This window comes from Martes martes (genome assembly GCF_963455335.1).
Source record: "Martes martes genome assembly, chromosome: 16".
Taxonomy (NCBI): Eukaryota; Metazoa; Chordata; class Mammalia; order Carnivora; family Mustelidae; genus Martes; species Martes martes.
The window spans coordinates 28386064-28403744 of NC_137904.1; the positions used below are offsets into that span (position 1 = coordinate 28386064).

The 17681-nt window shown below is 51.8% G+C and overlaps 1 protein-coding gene across 6 annotated transcripts in view; it reads left to right on the plus strand.

Annotated features, from left to right (window-relative positions):
- Window positions 1–730: 730 nt before the first annotated feature.
- HNF1B (HNF1 homeobox B) overlaps window positions 731–17681 on the plus strand; it is a 55045-nt gene continuing 38094 nt past the window's right edge. For 3 of the 6 annotated variants that reach the window (XM_080826154.1, XM_080826155.1, XM_080826158.1), the window contains exons 1-5: window positions 731–2855; window positions 3129–3981; window positions 8433–8632; window positions 13805–14069; window positions 15748–15983. In XM_080826154.1, coding sequence (XP_080682280.1) covers window positions 3638–3981; window positions 8433–8632; window positions 13805–14069; window positions 15748–15983 — 1045 coding nt within the window. In that variant the 5' untranslated portion in view covers window positions 731–2855; window positions 3129–3637. Of the gene's footprint in view, window positions 2856–3128; window positions 3982–8432; window positions 8633–13804; window positions 14070–15747; window positions 15984–17681 lie in introns of those variants that run through there. The other 3 variants (XM_080826156.1, XM_080826157.1, XM_080826159.1) reach the window with 2 other exon arrangements.

Consider the following 17681-nt stretch of genomic DNA (forward strand, 5'->3'; position numbering starts at 1 on the left):
TAACTCTTAAAAAAAGTAAATAAATAAAGCTGAGAATGAAAGGCCTCAAAGGGATCAGCTGCCTGACTTCTTTGCCTGTTTTCATGATGTGCCGCTGCTTCTTCCTGAACATGGGAGAGCAGGTCAGGTCACCCTCGGGGAACACACAGTTACGAACTCATTTAATCCTCACACAAAACCCAGAGGGTGTGTTGTTATCATTTTCCACAGAAGGAAACTGAGGGTCAGGGTGATTATGTAACCTGCCCAAGTCCCAGTGCTGGTTAAGCAGATCTGAGACCTACATTTAGGTGTGTTTGATTTCTGCATTTACTCTGTATTTCTCTGCTGTGGATCCTCCACAATTTCAACTTCCACCTGCCCAAGCGGTAAAAGCTGGAGACTTTCCTTTCATCTAATGCCCTGCTCACAAGTTCTGAGCCCCAGTCCCGGCCCTTCGCTTACTCCAGGAGCTGCCAGACACCTCTAAGTGTCTTACGTTTTATTTTCCCACCTTTAAAATGAGGCTACTGTATCAGTTCATCACCATTTTGTCCTGGGTGAAGCATAAACACAGAGTATTTCAATGATATTCTTGTTTCCTCTATTTGGGGGATATTTAACCAAAGGATTTTAGGAGGTAACTCAATTAGTATTTATGACCTACACCCTAAAATCCTGAAGGACTGTCTGCTGAGATACTTACACTTCTTTTTTTTTTTTTTAAGATTTTATTTATTTATTTGACAGAGATCACAAGTAGGCAGAGAGGCAGGCAGAGAGAGGGGGAAGCAGGCTCCCTGCTGAGCGAAGAGCCCTATGTGGGGCTGGATCCCAGGACTCTCAGATGTGACCTGAGCGGAAGGCAGAGGCTTAACCCACTGAGCCGCCCAGGCGCCCCTACACTTTTCTTCTTAAATGTCCATATGAAGAGGTAGGTATCACATCTGTGCAGATCTGTAATTGCCCCTACTTAGTAGTCTCCCTATTATACCAGGTATCATATTCAAGGTAGGTCTGAGCCAGAGGATTACAGGAAGTTGCTGGATACAGACAGCCAGCCAGACTAACTATAGATATACCCAGACACTCGTAGGAAATTTCCCTATCAAGGTGAAACTTCCTGTACGTTCACTGGCTTGGGCTAGAGGGAGAAAGAATGGGTTTGCAAACACCTGAATTTTGAGAGACAAGGAAGCTTGAGTCAGACTTGGCGCTCAGTAGTTTGGAACTACGAATCAAAGCTTTGCTGTTGAAAGGGAAGTGACTGCTGGTGTTTTAATGGGTTTTCCCAGCTGAACACAGAAACTGATTTTCATTACACTTGACTGCTTCTATCATGATAGCAAGTGAAGACACAGAGAAAAAGAGATTATTCTCCAGGGACATTTACTCTCAACACTTCATTATCCTGGCTGAGGGGAGCTTGGTAGGCAGAGAATGTTCTCCCATTGGGCCGAATTGCGAGGGGCAAGGACCTGCCATATGTCACAACAAACTAAAAGACAACGGGGTAGAAAGAAGGGCCCTCATTTCCATCAACTTATTTCTCCTTTCTCAAGGAAAGAGCCTGAGATAGTGTCAGCCTTCTTCAAGACTACAGGAGCACAGTGGCCCCCTTCCTTCTGGCTCCCAGCACAAGTCCCAGGAGGGAGCAGACCCTTTAAGAGAGGCAGCCTCACTCCTCCGCAGCCACACTTGGATCAGTCCCACCTGGGACTTCAGCTCCCACACACCTAGATTCATCCAGAACCAAGCAAATGAGAGCTGCCAACCCTTCCTTCCCCCTCGCTGAAATTCCTCCTTTCCCAGAACTAGCCCCAACTTCCTCCTAATTGTCTTTTAAAGGTGGGAATGGTAGGAGAATTTAATTAGAAGCTCCTTTGCAAATTCCCTGCTGATTCTGAATTTTTGTCCCTAATCTCCCAGTCCCTCCGGGCCCAGCTCTGGATCTGCCTGATTCTGAGAAGCTAAGGCCCCGAGGGGTTAGCTTTTCCTACTGGGAACTGGCTTCCTCCCTTTCCCAGACTGAAAAGTGTGAACACCAATTATTAAACCAAGGGTTTCACAGGTGGTCTCATTCAATGTATACAACGCCCCTCCCCGGGCACTACTGGCATCAGTATTTCACGGATGAGGAAACTGAGGCTTAAAGAGGGCTGTGGTTCCTCTAGCCCTGGGAGCTATGGGTGTACAAACTGTGGATCCTAAAAAGCTCCTTGCCCTGTTCTACTGCAGGTCAGGGTCAGCCTGTATGTAGGTCCAGGGGCTTCGCAGGCCTCCTTCCTTCCCACACCGCCCGGGGAGATGCAGGTGAAAGTCCCATAGAACTGAAAGGTTCGGGCTTCCTTCTTGACCCAGGCCAAGGTGGTAAAAATCGTCACTCCCTCAGCGGCTTCGTGGGCGCCAGCTCCCTCCCGTCACTGCCTCGGTTGACTTCACCTCCGAGGAACTCCGTCCGTCCTTGGCCCAAGGAACCGCTGGGTCCTGGAGCTGCGAATAAACCAGAAGGCAGTGGGCCGGGGGACACGCGGCTCCCACGGCCCCTCCAGCCAGCTGCAGGCCAAGGTTTGCTTTCACTGTTCGAAAGGAGGCCCTGCAATCCTAGTTTCGCCGGAAAAGCGGAGGCGCTTTGATATTCTGGGTTTAAACAGGAGAGCTGGGCCCAGGCGGCCAGCTCCCCCGCGGCTTGGCCGACCTAGGTGCTGGGGCAGCCCGGCGGCTGGAGGACCTCAACTTTAGCTGCTCCCCGGGCCATAAATTAGTGGGCGCGTCCTCCAAAGGGTTCTCCGGGCCTCCTTCCCTGTCGCCTACGCTCTCGGGGCCGGCAGTTCTGCGAATCCAAACCTCCAAGACTCGTCTGGGGAAGGCCTGGGGTCTGCAAAATAGTACGAGTAGAACTAAATGGGGTCGCCGCGATCCGCACTCAGCCCGCCTGCTACCCCCGTTTCCCCCAGTCTCCGCGTCCGTTCCCTAGGGGGCAGTTTCTCCTCGCCCCGCTGGCTCTCCCTGCCCACCACCTGCGTCGCTTGGGATGCGTCGGAAGGCCTCTCTACTCTTGGCACCCTCCTCCGTCTCCTTCTTCCAAGGGCACCCCAACTTCCTCCAGCTCTCACCTGCACCCCTGAAGTGCAGTTTCTTCTCTCCAGACTAAACCTGGACCCGCGGCGTCTGGAAAAGCCCGGAGCCTCCCACACCGAGGCTGCAAGCTGCTTGCTTACCAAGTCCAAAGGTCAGCTAAAGTTTGGCTGATAAACAGAACCAGTACAAGAAGGTCTTCAGCCCCCCAGCGTGAGTACAATGGACCCTGGCAAGCCCCGCTCCCGGCCCGGGTCTTCAGCTCTCCACGTCTGCCCCCTCATGCTCTCTCTCTCTCTCCCTTTTCCCCCTCCCCACGACCATTTGCATCTTGCCGAAAGCCGGGCCCTCCCCGCTAATTTGCATATCTTATATGGCCTAATGGTGGCGATCATGGCAAGTTAGAAGTTTTCTGGCTCCTCTCGGAGGAGACTCCGGGACCCCGGGGAGTTAACAGGTGTCTGGAGGCTGAAGGGTGGGGGGGGCTCCTGGACTTGGGGTTCGCTTGTGAAACTCCCCTCCACCCTCCTCTCTTGCACCCACCCACCCCCTCACCCCCTTCTTTTTCTGTCCTTGGAAAATGGTGTCCAAGCTTACGTCGCTCCAGCAAGAACTCCTGAGCGCCCTGCTGAGCTCCGGGGTCACCAAGGAGGTGCTGGTCCAGGCCTTAGAGGAGTTGCTGCCATCCCCGAGTTTCGGGGTAAAGCTGGAGACGCTGCCCCTGTCCCCCGGGAACGGGGCCGACCCTGACACCAAGCCAGTCTTTCATACGCTCACGAACGGCCACGCCAAGGGCCGCTTGTCTGGGGACGAGGGTTCCGAAGACGGGGACGACTATGACACCCCTCCCATCCTCAAGGAGTTGCAAGCGCTCAACACCGAGGAGGCGGCGGAGCAGCGGGCGGAGGTGGACCGGATGCTCAGGTAGGCGCGGACCGAGGTGGGGAGTACGCGCCCCAACCCCTGGAGCCCGGGCCTTGTGCCCGAGTGACGCTGCGCGCGACCCTGTTTCCCACCAGAGAAGTCCCCCGGGGGGGCGCTCCGCTTCTCTCCCAACACCTGGACCCCTCCCAGTGCCGCACTCGGGAGGGCCCTGAATCCCAAGGCTCCATCTCCCCTTCTCCAGGCCAGCGCCCGGGACCCGAGGGGCCCTCGGGCCCTGGGAGAGCCCGAGCGGCGGAGCTCTGGGCGGGAGGTGTGCTCGCGCGACTGGAGGTGCGAGTGGGTGCAGTGAATCAGTGGCCACTTCCCGGGAGCAGAGGCTCCCGCCCGCACAGGTCCCAGGCCGAGCGTTTCTCCCGCGCGCCGCCTCTCTAGTCCCGGGAAACGCGGGCCGACATCCGGCACCGCGTCCTGCTGTTCTTTGCAGAGGGACTGGCGGCGCCCGGGGTCGGGATCCGGGGGGCGAGCTCTCTGGCGGGCACTCCCATCTGCAGCGCCCCTGCAACGCCCTAGGGTTATCCGGAATCCCCAGGGCCAGGTTAGATTTGCAAAGGGAAACGTTTGCGTGTTGTAGGGCCGGGGCGGACCCGCACGGGGCAAAAGGATCACGTATCTAAGGAAGCCAGGGGCAAGTGCGGCTAAGACCGCCTTCGCAGCGGATTTGGTGGCATTTTGAGAAAGAAGGGCGTTTCCAGATCTGGCCGCCGACATCCCGGCGTCCTCGCGGAATTCGGGCCGCCTGGCGGGCCTGGGATCTTTTGCTGGGCCTCCCCGACCGGCCTAGCGCTTTGACAGCTAGTTACTAATTATCCAAGGAGCCGAGCGGTTCCCTTAGACCGCACGTCGCTCCCGGCCGCTCGGCTTTAGGACCGAGTCCCTTGCGTGGCCTCGGACCCTTCAGCGCCGAGATTTCAGGACAGGGGTCGGAACCAAAGCCGCGCCCCGAGTCAGGCATCCTCGGTCTCCCGGCCGCAGCAGCAGTTTGGGGGTGGGATGTGACCTTGCATTTGAATTTGCCATCTGGGGACCCAGCGGCGTACTCTCTAGCAAAGATAATTGGGGATTTCTAGATTTTCCCCCCGAAGTATTTTTTGCTGTTCGTAGGTTTGAGGTTCTTCCCTCGCGGTTTCCGCGAGCGGCGGCGGTTTCGTTACCGCCGGGGTTCGGGCGCAGGAAGGTGAGGGGTCGGAAGAGGAGCCGCTGGGGCTCCAGGGCGGCCTGGAGGTCGAGCAGGGCCGGGCAGTCTAACCGAGCTCCCGGCCGCCTGCCACGGGAAGCCCGCGGGGCCCAGGCCCATCCACCCGGCCGCAAGCGTGCGTCTTCCAGCGGGGTTCTGGGAGGTTCTGCGAAGCCCGAGGCGACCCAGGGCCCCCTCCGCACCCAGCCCCGCGCTGGGCTGGACGCAGCAGAGATGTAACATAAACGGCAGCACGTGGAGTTAGGGTGTTATTAATTTATTTCTATAAATCATCAACAGAAAGATACACAAAGAGTCGTGATTAGGTTTAGAAGAGAGGCGGGTTATTCATTGGTCAAGTTGTAAACGCGGTTTAGGGAAGGAAGTCCGAACGCAGACGCGGGGCTCCTGCCCGTGCACGCGCTCGGCGCTGCGGGGCGCTCCCCGCCAGGCCCCCCGGCGCCTAACCTGGGCTGTCCGAGCCGCCCCGGGGCGGTGCGCACCTGCAGGCCCGGCCTCGGCTCTGTGCCCTCGGCGCAGCCTGGCTCCCGCGGGGCGGGGAGGGAGGCGAGGGGCCGAGACCCTCACCGGGCTGGAGACGTAGAGTCGCAGGACAGACCCACGGTTTTCCCTCCTTTCCCAGGCGGGTGCCGCCTTCCCTCCCCCACCTTCGGGAGTGCTCAGACTTTATTAAAGTAATTTTTCAAGAAATTGCTAGCGGTTCCCAGGTCACTGCACGGTCGGCTCCCGAGCACTCCCTTTTTTGCCCACCGTGTTCCGGTAAAGTGGAAAAAGCAGAACAGAAGTGTCTTTTCTGGACGCAGGACTCCTAGAAGGGAAAGGCAAGAAGGAAAGGTCCGGGACGGCGCACCGCTTGGCCCCGCGCTCCGGGCTGGAGCGGCCTTGGGAGCCCGGGCATTTGGAAAGGAAGGAAGCCAGAGTTGAGGCTTCTGAAGGAGCTCGGGGTCCAGGGCTTTCCTGCTCTTGGGCAGCAGAGTCCCAGTTTGAAAAGGAGCGTGCTGGGCCCACTCCCCGCACCGGGGTCGCACGTTTGACACCTGCGCTCCGAGCACAGTGGCCGCTCGTGTTTCTCGGGATCCCTGTATTTGTCGGGGTTTGGAACCTCTCGATCTAAGCTGTATTTTCAAATGGACAAACGTAACCAGCTCTCTGGGGTCCTCTCGGTGAATACAGGTGAATTCTGGAGTCAGAGCTGTAAAGGTATAACTACGCCATCTTCCCCCTGGCCCTTGTCATTAAATATGGGCGGAAGGGTTTGCTCGGGTTTGTAGGGTTTCCCTGTTGTTGTTGTTGTTGTTGTTGTTTCTTTTTAACCTTCCCAGTTTTTAAACTAATTATTCTTCCCACAGAACCTTTCCATCTTAGAACAGTAAACTATTTTGCTAGGTTTCCTAGACACGCGAAATGAACACAGGTAGAGAAATTTAAACGAAATGAAGAGAGTCAATCTGTTAAAGCAATTAACTTTGAAAATCCAAAGGCGTTTTCTAAGTTCCAAAGCAATTGTTTGTATCTGTTGAAAGTGTTTTTCTACCCTAAAAATATCTATGGAAATATTCCCCAGAAGCAAGCGTTAAAATGATCGCTGATGTTTACACGGGTATTTGCATCGTGTGGATATTTTCCATGTGTGAAATGGATGGCGTTTTCGCATTTTTTTGTCCTTGTTAGTTCATTATGTTTCATCACTTGGATGTACCTTTATAAATACTTGAGAAATGTATTGACATATATATATATATAATTAATCTTAAAAGTGTGTCCTTCAAAACATCTCTGCTAAAGCCTGTGATCTCACGAATTTAATATCAAAGACTTGTTAAAATAACTAGTTATTCAGATGCTTACAAAATATGTTTACTTATGAATTTTTAAATTCGTTAAACAAAAATAAATTTTATTTGCCATATGATAGGCACCATTTAGAAATGACCATTTCATTTGCAACAGTATCTCTTTTATCCTCTGCTTTACACGTTCTTTATTGTTTCATTTCAAACTCAGGTTTTTTCTTTTTTTTTTTTTTTCATGTTCTATCAGACTATTATACACGTCAGCATATAGTAAAGGGGTACTGGCTCTTTTTTTAAAGTTAAATATATAACTGTATCAAATACTGTATGTGGATATATGGTGTGAATAGTTTTGTTCTATATTGTGCCTCATTTTTAAAATTTCTTGTTTTAAGTGACACCTCTCACTTTGAAGTCACCTATTCAATAAGCAAGAAAATATATTGGCAAAGTTGAAAGCACTTCAAATAAATAAAATTTTAAAACCCTAGTACATTGCTGTAGAGAAGCTTTTTGCGTACCTGAGTTTCTGAGAAATGAAAAGTATAAACAAGTTCTTATCCCACGCTTCAAATCGATGAGAAACATTGACTTCCAGATATATTTCTTCCCTGATAGGGTCAGGGTAAGAATAGGAGAAACCATGGCATTTGGGATGGTTAATATCTTATTCAAAAATTGATTTGAAATTATCCATCCCCCATTAGGTTTCATCTGGGAGGGGGGCTGTGGAGGGTTGTTTTTTGGTTGGTTGGTTGGTTGGTTGGTTGGTTTTTAAACTTGCGTTACCTCCCTGGAGTGATTCTTCATTCTGGGAAGAACATCATTGCATTTCTTAAAAACTTTTCTGAAACTCTGAAAACTGTTTAACATTTGGTTGAGAAGTCCTCCTTGCTTCTCAGGAGATGGACACAAATGTTTCACTCCAATTTTATAGGACGAAAAACTGAGACACCTACTCTGAAGGGAAATAATGTGGAAAAGATCTGGAATTCCAGACCGGTGCTGCCCCCTGTCATTGCAGGATCAGCCAGCCCAGCCCCGAGTTAATGGCATCTCCACTTTCCAGAAGGCCTTTTGCCTTCACGTCCCTCACTTTCCAGGAAAATGAAGGAAAACAAAATAAAATAGGAACTTTTCTTTCTGCCAAAGAAAGTGAGTGCTGGTAGTGCCTTCTCATCCCTGAAGATGGGACATCATTGTCATCTTTACCCTCCTGATCTCCGAGGACAGGGACTGAGTATACTGTATAGGAGCTCTCATCTCCCTTTCCTTTAGGTTCTGTTTTGGCCTTACCTCTCTCCCCTGGATGTCACTTGGGCAGATGGAGAAGTGGGTGAAGATCAGGGTTTTGCACAGAGTGTAGGTAAAAGCCCTAAAAAGGGAATATTTCTACCCAGACATCTTCCACCCAAATCCTAACCATCTGCTTATCTGTCTAGTGAGGACCCCTGGAGGGCTGCCAAAATGATTAAGGGCTACATGCAGCAACACAACATCCCCCAGAGGGAAGTGGTGGATGTCACGGGTCTCAACCAGTCCCACCTCTCTCAGCATCTCAACAAGGGCACCCCCATGAAGACCCAGAAGCGCGCAGCCCTCTACACCTGGTACGTCCGAAAGCAACGAGAGATCCTCCGACGTAAGTGCTCTAATCCCCCCTGGACCTCAACCTGGAGTGACCTTTGCCCTAACTCTGACCCCTGTGGGATGCCTGAGTTTCCTCTACATCCAGAAGGCCTGCGGAGCATTTGGCAGATACAAGGAAGCTGGCAGGTGGATTTGACCATACAGCGGATTGATTTCCCTCATTTTCTTCTTCCATGGTCCCTTACTACCCAGCCAGCTGCCTTGATGAGTCCATTAGCGTGTGCAATGTACATTGAATTTTCTGGTCCCTGCTTCCAGCATCCTTCTCTTTGAAACCAAGTAGGTAACAGTGGACTGTTGTCCCCAAACTAAGCCAAACAGCTCCCCTTGCCGCAGATCAGAGTTCCCAAGGAAGACGTCCTGTAGCCATCAATATCTGTTGATCACTAATACTGTTCTTCTCCTCCCCTCTGGAGAGCATGTACAAAACAGAAGATAGCTGTAGATACAGATACAGTCAGAACTCAGCCCTGTTTCCAGGAGCGGGAGCACTCTCATCCCAAAGCAATTTAGGATGATCCCTGGCATATGTCAATATCAACACAGTTTTGAGACTTCAGCTGACCCTGTCTGATGAGGAAGCTGCTCTGGCTAAATCAGGACACAGTAGCAGTGTCTCCATTTGGGACACTGACCAATCAGTTACTGTCATTCCCACTTCCATCCCCAAATTTCCTTTCTGTCCCAAGATTTCTTCCACTCAATAATACCAAGAGATTTTTGTTTTGAAGCGTAGGGAAGTTTGAACTGCATTTGAATGATGGACTGTTTTTATTTTTAGGAGAATATGCTTTTACATTATCCTTTAATTATTTTGATCTGGCCCTTTTTCCAGGAAAATTTTGTATGAGCTTTCCACTCTTCCCATCCACTGTCCTCTGGACCGTGGGTGGGCTCCTCTCTCTTCATCAAGATACTAATTTCCAGCACTTTCTGGGTTGGGTTTTTCCGACTCTCACTGGCTGTCCACTTTCTAAAAAATCTTTCTTGTTTTCTGCCATACAGTGCTCTGAAGTGATTGTTTCAGTATTTATTGTCCCGTGCCTGTGGGCGGAAAGGCTTCCTGGCGGAGGGAGAGGTTTTAGACCTCCATCTCCTACAGTGGCTGTTTGTTGGAATCATTAAATGGATAGATGAGAAGAAGCAAAGCCAGAGGTCTTTGCTGCATAGGAGAAGGGGCCCCCTTTAAACTCTGGGTTGATTCACCACCCACGGTGGCTAGGTCTCTAAGAATTTATGTTTCTGACATGAAGCAACTCTCTGTGATTCCTGGAGAGTCTGAGAACATTCTCAGGAGCCACAGTCTCCGAAGGCCAGAGAACCCTTGGGCCTGCCCTCACTCCAGCCCAAGCCTCATGTGGCATCTCCAGTTTGAGCTGCCTCCCTGTGTTCAGTGGATGATCTCTCAGAAAGCAAAGAGATCGAGGAAAGGCCAGAAAGGCTATGAAAAAGACACATGTCCCAGAAAGTTTCTCAAGATGCTTGAGATGAGACTGTCCCTGCAAGGGATTTTTTTTTTCCCTGCAAGGGATTTTTTTTTTTTTTTCAAAGATTCCACCTATTTATTTGACACACAGAGAGAGAAATCACAAGCAGGCAGAGAGGCAGGCAGAGAGAGAAGGGGAAGTAGGCTCTCCACTGAGCAGAGAGCCCGATGTGGGGCTCAATCCCAGGACCCTGAGACCATGACCCGAGCCGAAGGCAGAGACCTAACCCACTGAGCCACCCAGGCGCCCCCTTGCAAGGGATTTTTAAAATCGTTATTGTTTTAAAGCCACATGAGATCTAAACCTTAAGAAACATTCCTTCATTTTGTAAATATTATTTGAACATCGATTAGGTGCCAAACACTGTCCTGGGCTGTAAGATGCCTGGGCTCTTTTTTCCAGGATTTACCACCTGATAGGGGAGATGGCATGTTTGAGTAAATAATGACTGTTGCTTTCTAAGAGCTGTTATAAAGGTGTACACAAGGGGCAGCAGAGGAATTGCTAAATTGCCTGGAGACATCACAGAGGGCTTCCTAGAGGAGGTGGCATTGGACCCAATTTTTGCAGGATGAATACAAGATACACAAGCATGGGATAAAAATTAGCAAGTGAGATGGAACGTGTGAAAGGAGAAAGGGGGGAGGATTTATTTTTTTTAATTATTTTTATTAACATTTAATGTATTATTTGCCCCAGGGGTACAGGTTTGTGAATCGTCAGGCTTACGCATTTCACAGCACTTACCATAGCACATACCCTCCCCAATGTCCATAACCCCACCACCCTCTCCCTACCCTCCCACCCCCCAGCAACCCTCAGTTTCTTTTGTGAGATTAAGAGTCTCTTATGGTTTGTCTCCCTCCCGATCCCATCTTGTTTCACTTTTTCCTCCCCTACCCCCCAAACCAGGGGGGAGAACTTAAAAAGACATACTTTTTTTTTTTGAAAAATGAAAAATGATAATATCAGTGATTATATTCATGTGATAATACTCATATGATAATATTCATGGGCCCATGCACATGTGGAGAATCTACTTGTCTTTCCACTTAGACTGAGTGTGATGAAAAGCTCTTAGAATTACTTTTGATGTGTGGGTTGCCAGACCTTCCACTTAGACTGAATGTGAGAATCTGCTTGTCCAAGCTAGCTCCTGAGCCTATAAAGAGGCTGCTGAAACCAGAATATTTTCTGTCTCCCTGCTTCCCCCCGTCGATCTAGAAGGAAGCAGAGGAGAGGTGGTGGTGGCTGGAGAATGGGCCGAAGTCTAGTTCTTCAAAACTCCAGAGGCTAGGGCCCTGAGGTGGGCAGAGCCCAGATGTTTCCAGGCACCTGCAGTCAAGGCAGCCTGGCCGATCTGGGCACGTTTGCGGGGAGGCTGCCCTCAGACAGAGGCCTCCCCAAACTCTCTGGGCAGCTGTGAGGGAGCCTCACCCCTACCACAGACAAAACTAGTCAGTTCTGTTACCTCCACCCAAGTCAGACATGATGGTTTTGTGGATGTATTGTTTGGGTTTGGTTTTTACCAAGAGGCGATGCAAAGGTTGCTTATAAGGAGGCTTTGTGTCTTTAGGGCTGTGGCCCGTGCCTCACATGCATTCGACTTTGGGCAAGTCCTGTAAGCAGTCTGAACCTCAGTTTCTTCAGCTACAAAATGGAGAAGACCAGACTTCTTGCATGGAGATGTTGTGAGAATTAGATGGACCTTTTGGATACCCCACCACACCGGGGGCTCAATACACGTGCATTGTCATGACCTCTATTAGGAGCGCAGGAAGAGCCTCCTGTGGCTCCTGGGTCCTCGGGATTATCCTTACTGGCCTTGCCTTTTACTCTTGGTGATGCCACAGCGTGGAGAGGAGACCTTGAGACAGAGCTTCTCTGAGCGAGGAACTTCTTTCTCCCCTTCTGTGCTAGCCAGTGGCCATGGAGACCCAGTAATGTAAGAGGTGTGCAGGCACTTGGAAAAACATGGCCTCCCTAGGAATGTGGGTCCCCATCATCATCCTGACTAGAGGTAGATGTTCTGAAAGACTCTTGAGTGCCCCCTTAGGTTTTCACCCAGTCCCATCCCACAGGCAGGGAAGCAGGTCGGGGGAGAGTTAGGTGACTTGGCTTGGGCCCTCCGTTAGCCAGAACTGAGGCAGTGGCTTCCTGCCCAGAGCTTGGGCAAAGCCTGTCTCGAGGTGTCTGAAGCAGTTGTTGGGAATCACTGAACACGGAGCCGTTAAGAGGCCTGAGAATCCTCCAGAGTGGGTAGGACCCAAATCCTAGGCCCCAGGGACAGGTTCAGGCACTACTTAGAACTTGGCCGGTAGGCAACCAGTTCAGATGAAGCCCAGCATGGCCTGTACCAGAGTCCCGAGTTCAGGCTGGTTAGAGGCCCACTGTTCCTGCGGATGGACCAAAGTGGAAAATGATCCGTAGACTGGTAGTAAGTTCCCCGTTGCTGGAGGGGTGTAGACTGGAAGACCACATGGCAGGGTGTCGTAGAGGAAATTCGAGCATTAAATAGTGGCCTGACTCAACCTTGTAGAATTTTGGATCGAGTTGTCTCTGACACCTGCAGAAGTGATTCTAGGAACCAAGAAAGAAAAACATCAAGGTCCAGAACCTGGGGACTGGGAGTTAGGAAGTGAATCTGTCATGTGTCCTTGCTCAGCAGAATGGTTGGCCTCTATGTTTGTTCATCTGTAAAATGGAACTAATGACTCTGAACCCTGGTTCGTGTAGCTCTGAGGAAGATGAAAACAAAGTTCTCTTCTCCCACAGGTGAATAGTAAATCTCATTTAAACCACATGGGCTAGAGTGTCCCCAGTGGGTGAGCTGCCACCTTTCATTCTTTCATTCAACAAAAAAATGTATTGAGGGTCACTATGTGCCCAGATCCTGGGAATTGACGGGGAGCATCGCTTTGTCTACATTTATCTTTCTCCAACTCATTAAATGCGATTGCTAGAAAGGTCCTGTGTTTGCAGTCTTCTGCATTTGCCTCCTGTTAAAAGTGTAGGCAGATCCATAAGACCTTTCCTTCTTGGGCTGTTTCCCTTATAAATGGACCCCTGGACATACACACATGCCATTGCCTTTGAAATTATCCGAAATCTGAGAGCTTCTTTTCTTTCTGTTCTAAAACTCCAGTTATATTTATTCCCAAGTAATAGTGAACAGGTTTTGGGTTTTTGTGAGGGGATAACATCGTAAGGTAGACGCCTAGGATGCATGAGGAGAGAGGAGCGCTGGGGAGAGCTGTTTTTAGTTTCTGAATATTTTGTCTAAGAGCATATTGTATCTTTGAGCCCTTTACCTCTAGACCTGAGACTTGGTTGAGCTCATCCTCTTGGACACCGAAATACTAGAGTTCAGGATTCAGAGGCTTGCTTCATGTCTGAGGGCCAGTGAGCCAGTGAAAACACACTGCCACTCAGACAGTGCCTGGGCCACATGGGAGCTCCTTCAGAGAAAGGAAAGCAGTGGCTTTGGTGGAACGAACCGAGGTGGGCAGTGAGGGGTCTGTTGTGGGCTTCCCCTCTGGAACCCCATGGCCTCACACGTCATAACGGCAGATGGCAAAGCTTAGGGGAGAGGAATAAAGGTGTTTTTGTCTGTCTGTCTATCTGTCTGCCAAGTGAAGGCTACAGACCCTATCAAATCTACTCCTTTCTCTTTTCAGAGTTCAACCAGACAGTCCAGAGTTCTGGAAATATGACAGACAAAAGCAGTCAGGATCAGCTGCTGTTTCTCTTTCCAGAGTTCAGTCAACAGAGCCAGGGGCCTGGGCAGTCCGATGACGCCTGCTCTGAGCCCGCCAACAAGAAGATGCGTCGCAACCGGTTCAAATGGGGGCCCGCGTCCCAGCAAATCTTGTACCAGGCCTACGACCGGCAAAAGAACCCCAGCAAGGAAGAGAGGGAGGCCTTAGTGGAGGAGTGCAACAGGTAACACCACCAGAAGCTCACTCGAGCAGGCAGGCAAGCACATGGACCTGAGATCCATCCCTACAGTGCTGGGATATTGAAGTACTGGTTATCCAGCTAAGTGTGGCTACGGCAGGGTTTCCCAAAGTGTGGTCCATGGAACCCTGATTTCACATTATTAACAAATAAGTTTGAGAAACTTCAAGTGCATTCCTCCTCCTGGGGAGTCGTGACCCATGTTAACCTTAAGAAGACCCCGAGAAGGCCTAGAGTTGAGAAACGAGAAACGTACATTGCTTTGTTGAGTTGAGTGTGAGGCAAGGGGTACTTAAACGATGAACTGTTATTGTAGGGAAGATAATTTGGAGGTTGCCGGTCCAAAAATAAGATGTCAGTAGGATGAGAACCAGTGTTCGACCTCCATGCAGACCAGGGAAAAACGGTCCCTTAGCCAGAGACTGGCTCTGGCTTTGAACAACTTACTGGTCCAGGAGGAAACTTGGCGGAAAAGAATTGGTTAGATCTGTCCAGTGCACTCTGCCCACACTGCTTAGAATTCTTTTTGTATCTTAACAACCACAAAAAATTTTAAAGAAAACGATTAGAAATCCTTGGGATATCTTTTTTATTTTTTTTTCTTTTACTGCCATCCTCCCTGACGCCAACATTAACTTTGACTTTCTGAAAAGTCTGGTCTGCAAAAGGTGGGGGACACCGGGGTGGCTCAGTCAGTTAACTGTCCAACTCTTGATTTCAGCTCCAGTCATCACGATCTTAGGGTCGTGAGATCTAGGCCCATGTCAGGCTCTTCACAGGGCATGGAGCGTGCATGAGGTTCTCCCTGTCCCTCTCCCTCTGCCCCTCCCCCCTTTCTTGTACGAGAGCTTGTACTCACCCTCAATAAATGAAATGAAATGAAACCAAATAAAAAGAAAAAATATGAAGTCTGGTCTTTGCTCTGGCCAAGACCTGCGGGCTCTCTGTCCATCTTTGGGCTGGGCTGGCTCTGACAACAGGATATGGCTAGGGAGCTGAAGCCAGGAAAGGACATGTCACAGAATCCCCAGGCTGTGCTCTGTCCCCCTGCTAATGAGAAGCTGCCCCAGCACCCAGCGGTGTCTGAGAGTCCCTCTCCCACCTGGCCAGCAGTGATAAAGCTAGAGACCAAGCACCTCTCTGTGTCCTCCCTTCACCGCTCCCAGCCTGCCCTTTGAAGAGGATTCCTGCCGCATATAAGGAATATGGCTTCCCTGGCACCCTTTTGGGGCTATCCAAACCCTGAACGACCAGAAATCCCTTGAAGAGGTTCAGATGGAGCTAGTGAAGGATTTCACCTTTTGTAGGTTGGGAAGAGTAGCAACATAAGATACCAAGAGGCCCTGTCTGGACCCTCTGCCTGCATTACCTGCCCGTCATCAGCTCTCTCTGTGTCGAGCCACACCAGAGGCCTAAGCCTCTCATTCTGGGGCCACAGAGCTTGTGTGGCCCGTTTTCGGCCCCGCTCCAGCCAGAGAACTCCATGGGCTGGACTTCTCTCAGAACAGGCTTTTCCCCAGGCCCCACCTCTGTCCTTGGCCTCTTCACGCTCCTGAGCAGGAGCACTGAGATGTTGTGTCTGGGGCCAAGGACCAGCAGGCCTCCCCCTGGCTGCTCTGACTCACCTTCTTCCCCCGCTTCCCCCTCCCCCGTCCATCCTCAGGGCAGAATGTTTGCAGCGAGGTGTCTCCCCTTCCAAAGCCCATGGCCTGGGCTCCAACCTGGTCACTGAGGTCCGTGTCTACAACTGGTTCGCAAACCGCAGGAAGGAGGAGGCGTTCCGGCAGAAGCTGGCCATGGACGCCTACAGCTCGAGCCAGACGCACAGCCTGGACCCCCTGCTCTCCCACGGCTCTCCCCACCACCAGCCTGGCGCCTCTCCTCCAAACAAGCTGCCAGGTAAGCCCGGTCCAGGCCCCAGTGCCTCGGAGGCCCAGCCACCCTGCTTCTCCCCACCGGTCTGGGCTGGCGCAAGGTTTTTCCCGAGGAGGAAATGGCAGGATGGTGCTAGGGCTGGCCCCCTCCCGTGGCCAGAATGTTCTTGGGAGAACAGTGTGTGGCTGCACTCAGGTTCCTCTGAGTCCTTGCTCAGACTCTGGGGAGCCCCCCTTCCCCAGCCTTCTCTGGGTCTCCTTTCTTCTCCCTGGGTGGCTGCTGACTTGGCAAGGTGGGGCGACTGTTGGATGAGATGGAGAAGCTGCCTTATTGGCACTCCACATCTGAACTACAGGGTCCCCTCTACCCCGTCCAGATCCCATGCCGGGGCTCCATCCAGCCCTAGCAGGGGGAGCCCAGAGGCCGGGGGGGAAGGGCCACTCTGCTGGCAGTCTCTTGCTGGCTTCGGTGCTCTGCCAGAGTTAGTGCAGAATCTCACCTGACAGCTTTGCAGGGCTGAGATGGCCCAAACCGGTTGAGTCCCTACTGTGTGCTGCTGTGTGCCGGGCCCTCGGCCTGCGTTAGGTGTCTCTGCTACGGGGTGTGGGCTTGTTGGGCTCAAAGCCTATATCGTCACTGTGGGAAAGCACCCCTATATGCTGAGTGGTGCATCAGGCCTGGTCTGAGGCAGAGCACTTCTCCCCCACTCCCCAGGGCTTAGTCCTTCCCGGAAAGCCAGCTGCCCTGTGTGAGGGTGCTTATTGAGGCTGGCTTGGTGTCTGTATAGAAAGAGGATGGCATGATCTGCCCCCTGCTCTGGGGAAGGGTTTGCAAAAGGAGAACCAGGCCTCATTTGCAACTCTGCCTGCTGCTTGCTCTGCTGCTGGGAGCGGTCTGAGGTCTGGGGCTGGCCTCAGTGGTGGGGGGCCCCAGCTAGGCAGTCGCCAAGCATTTGTTCAACACACTGCTCCCACAGCATGACTGCTTCCAGGGTGTCTGGGTACCTGGGCCAGGGCTGGGGCCTTCTTGGGACCCTACTCCCACAGAAGGGAAAGGTTCAGCCACACAGGGAGAAGGTTCAGGTTATTCTTGAAAGGCCAAGAAGCCCCTGTCCCCCGCCGCCCCAACCCCGAAGAGCACTAGCCTGATGGCAGAGTAAGTCCATCCCATAACGGAAATTCAAAGCAGGGTTCAGAGGGCAGAGCAAACGGCATGTGGCCAGCACGGAGCATGACTGGGGCACTTGCTGCCCGCCCGCAGTGATCCACGGAGCAGGGGCTGGAGCGGTGGGGGGCGTGGTTGGGGCAAGGGGCATTATTGAGAAGACAATGGCTATTGTGCTGGGACCTGTGATCTCCACACCAAAGTCAGGGAGCCTGCAAGCCGAACAAAGGCCGGGCAGCTTTCTGACAAGCTGGGGTTGTGGTGAGGTCACCACGGGGTCGTTGGCGGAGGCCTTCTATATACTGACAGGAGACACAGAGCGGGGCCAGAGGGACTGGGCAGGTACTGGAAACTGAGCAGGGTGCATGCCAAAGATAGCCCAAGAACCCTTTGATCGGGGTCCCGGGACACATGGTCCTCATGGAGTGGGTTCTCTGGGGTCCCCCCACCAGATCTCGGCCTTTGAAAAAAATCATGGAATGCTAGAACTGGGAGGAGCTTCAAAGAAAGAAACAGAGACCCAAACGAAGCAGTGACTTGGCAAAGTTAAGAGAGCGA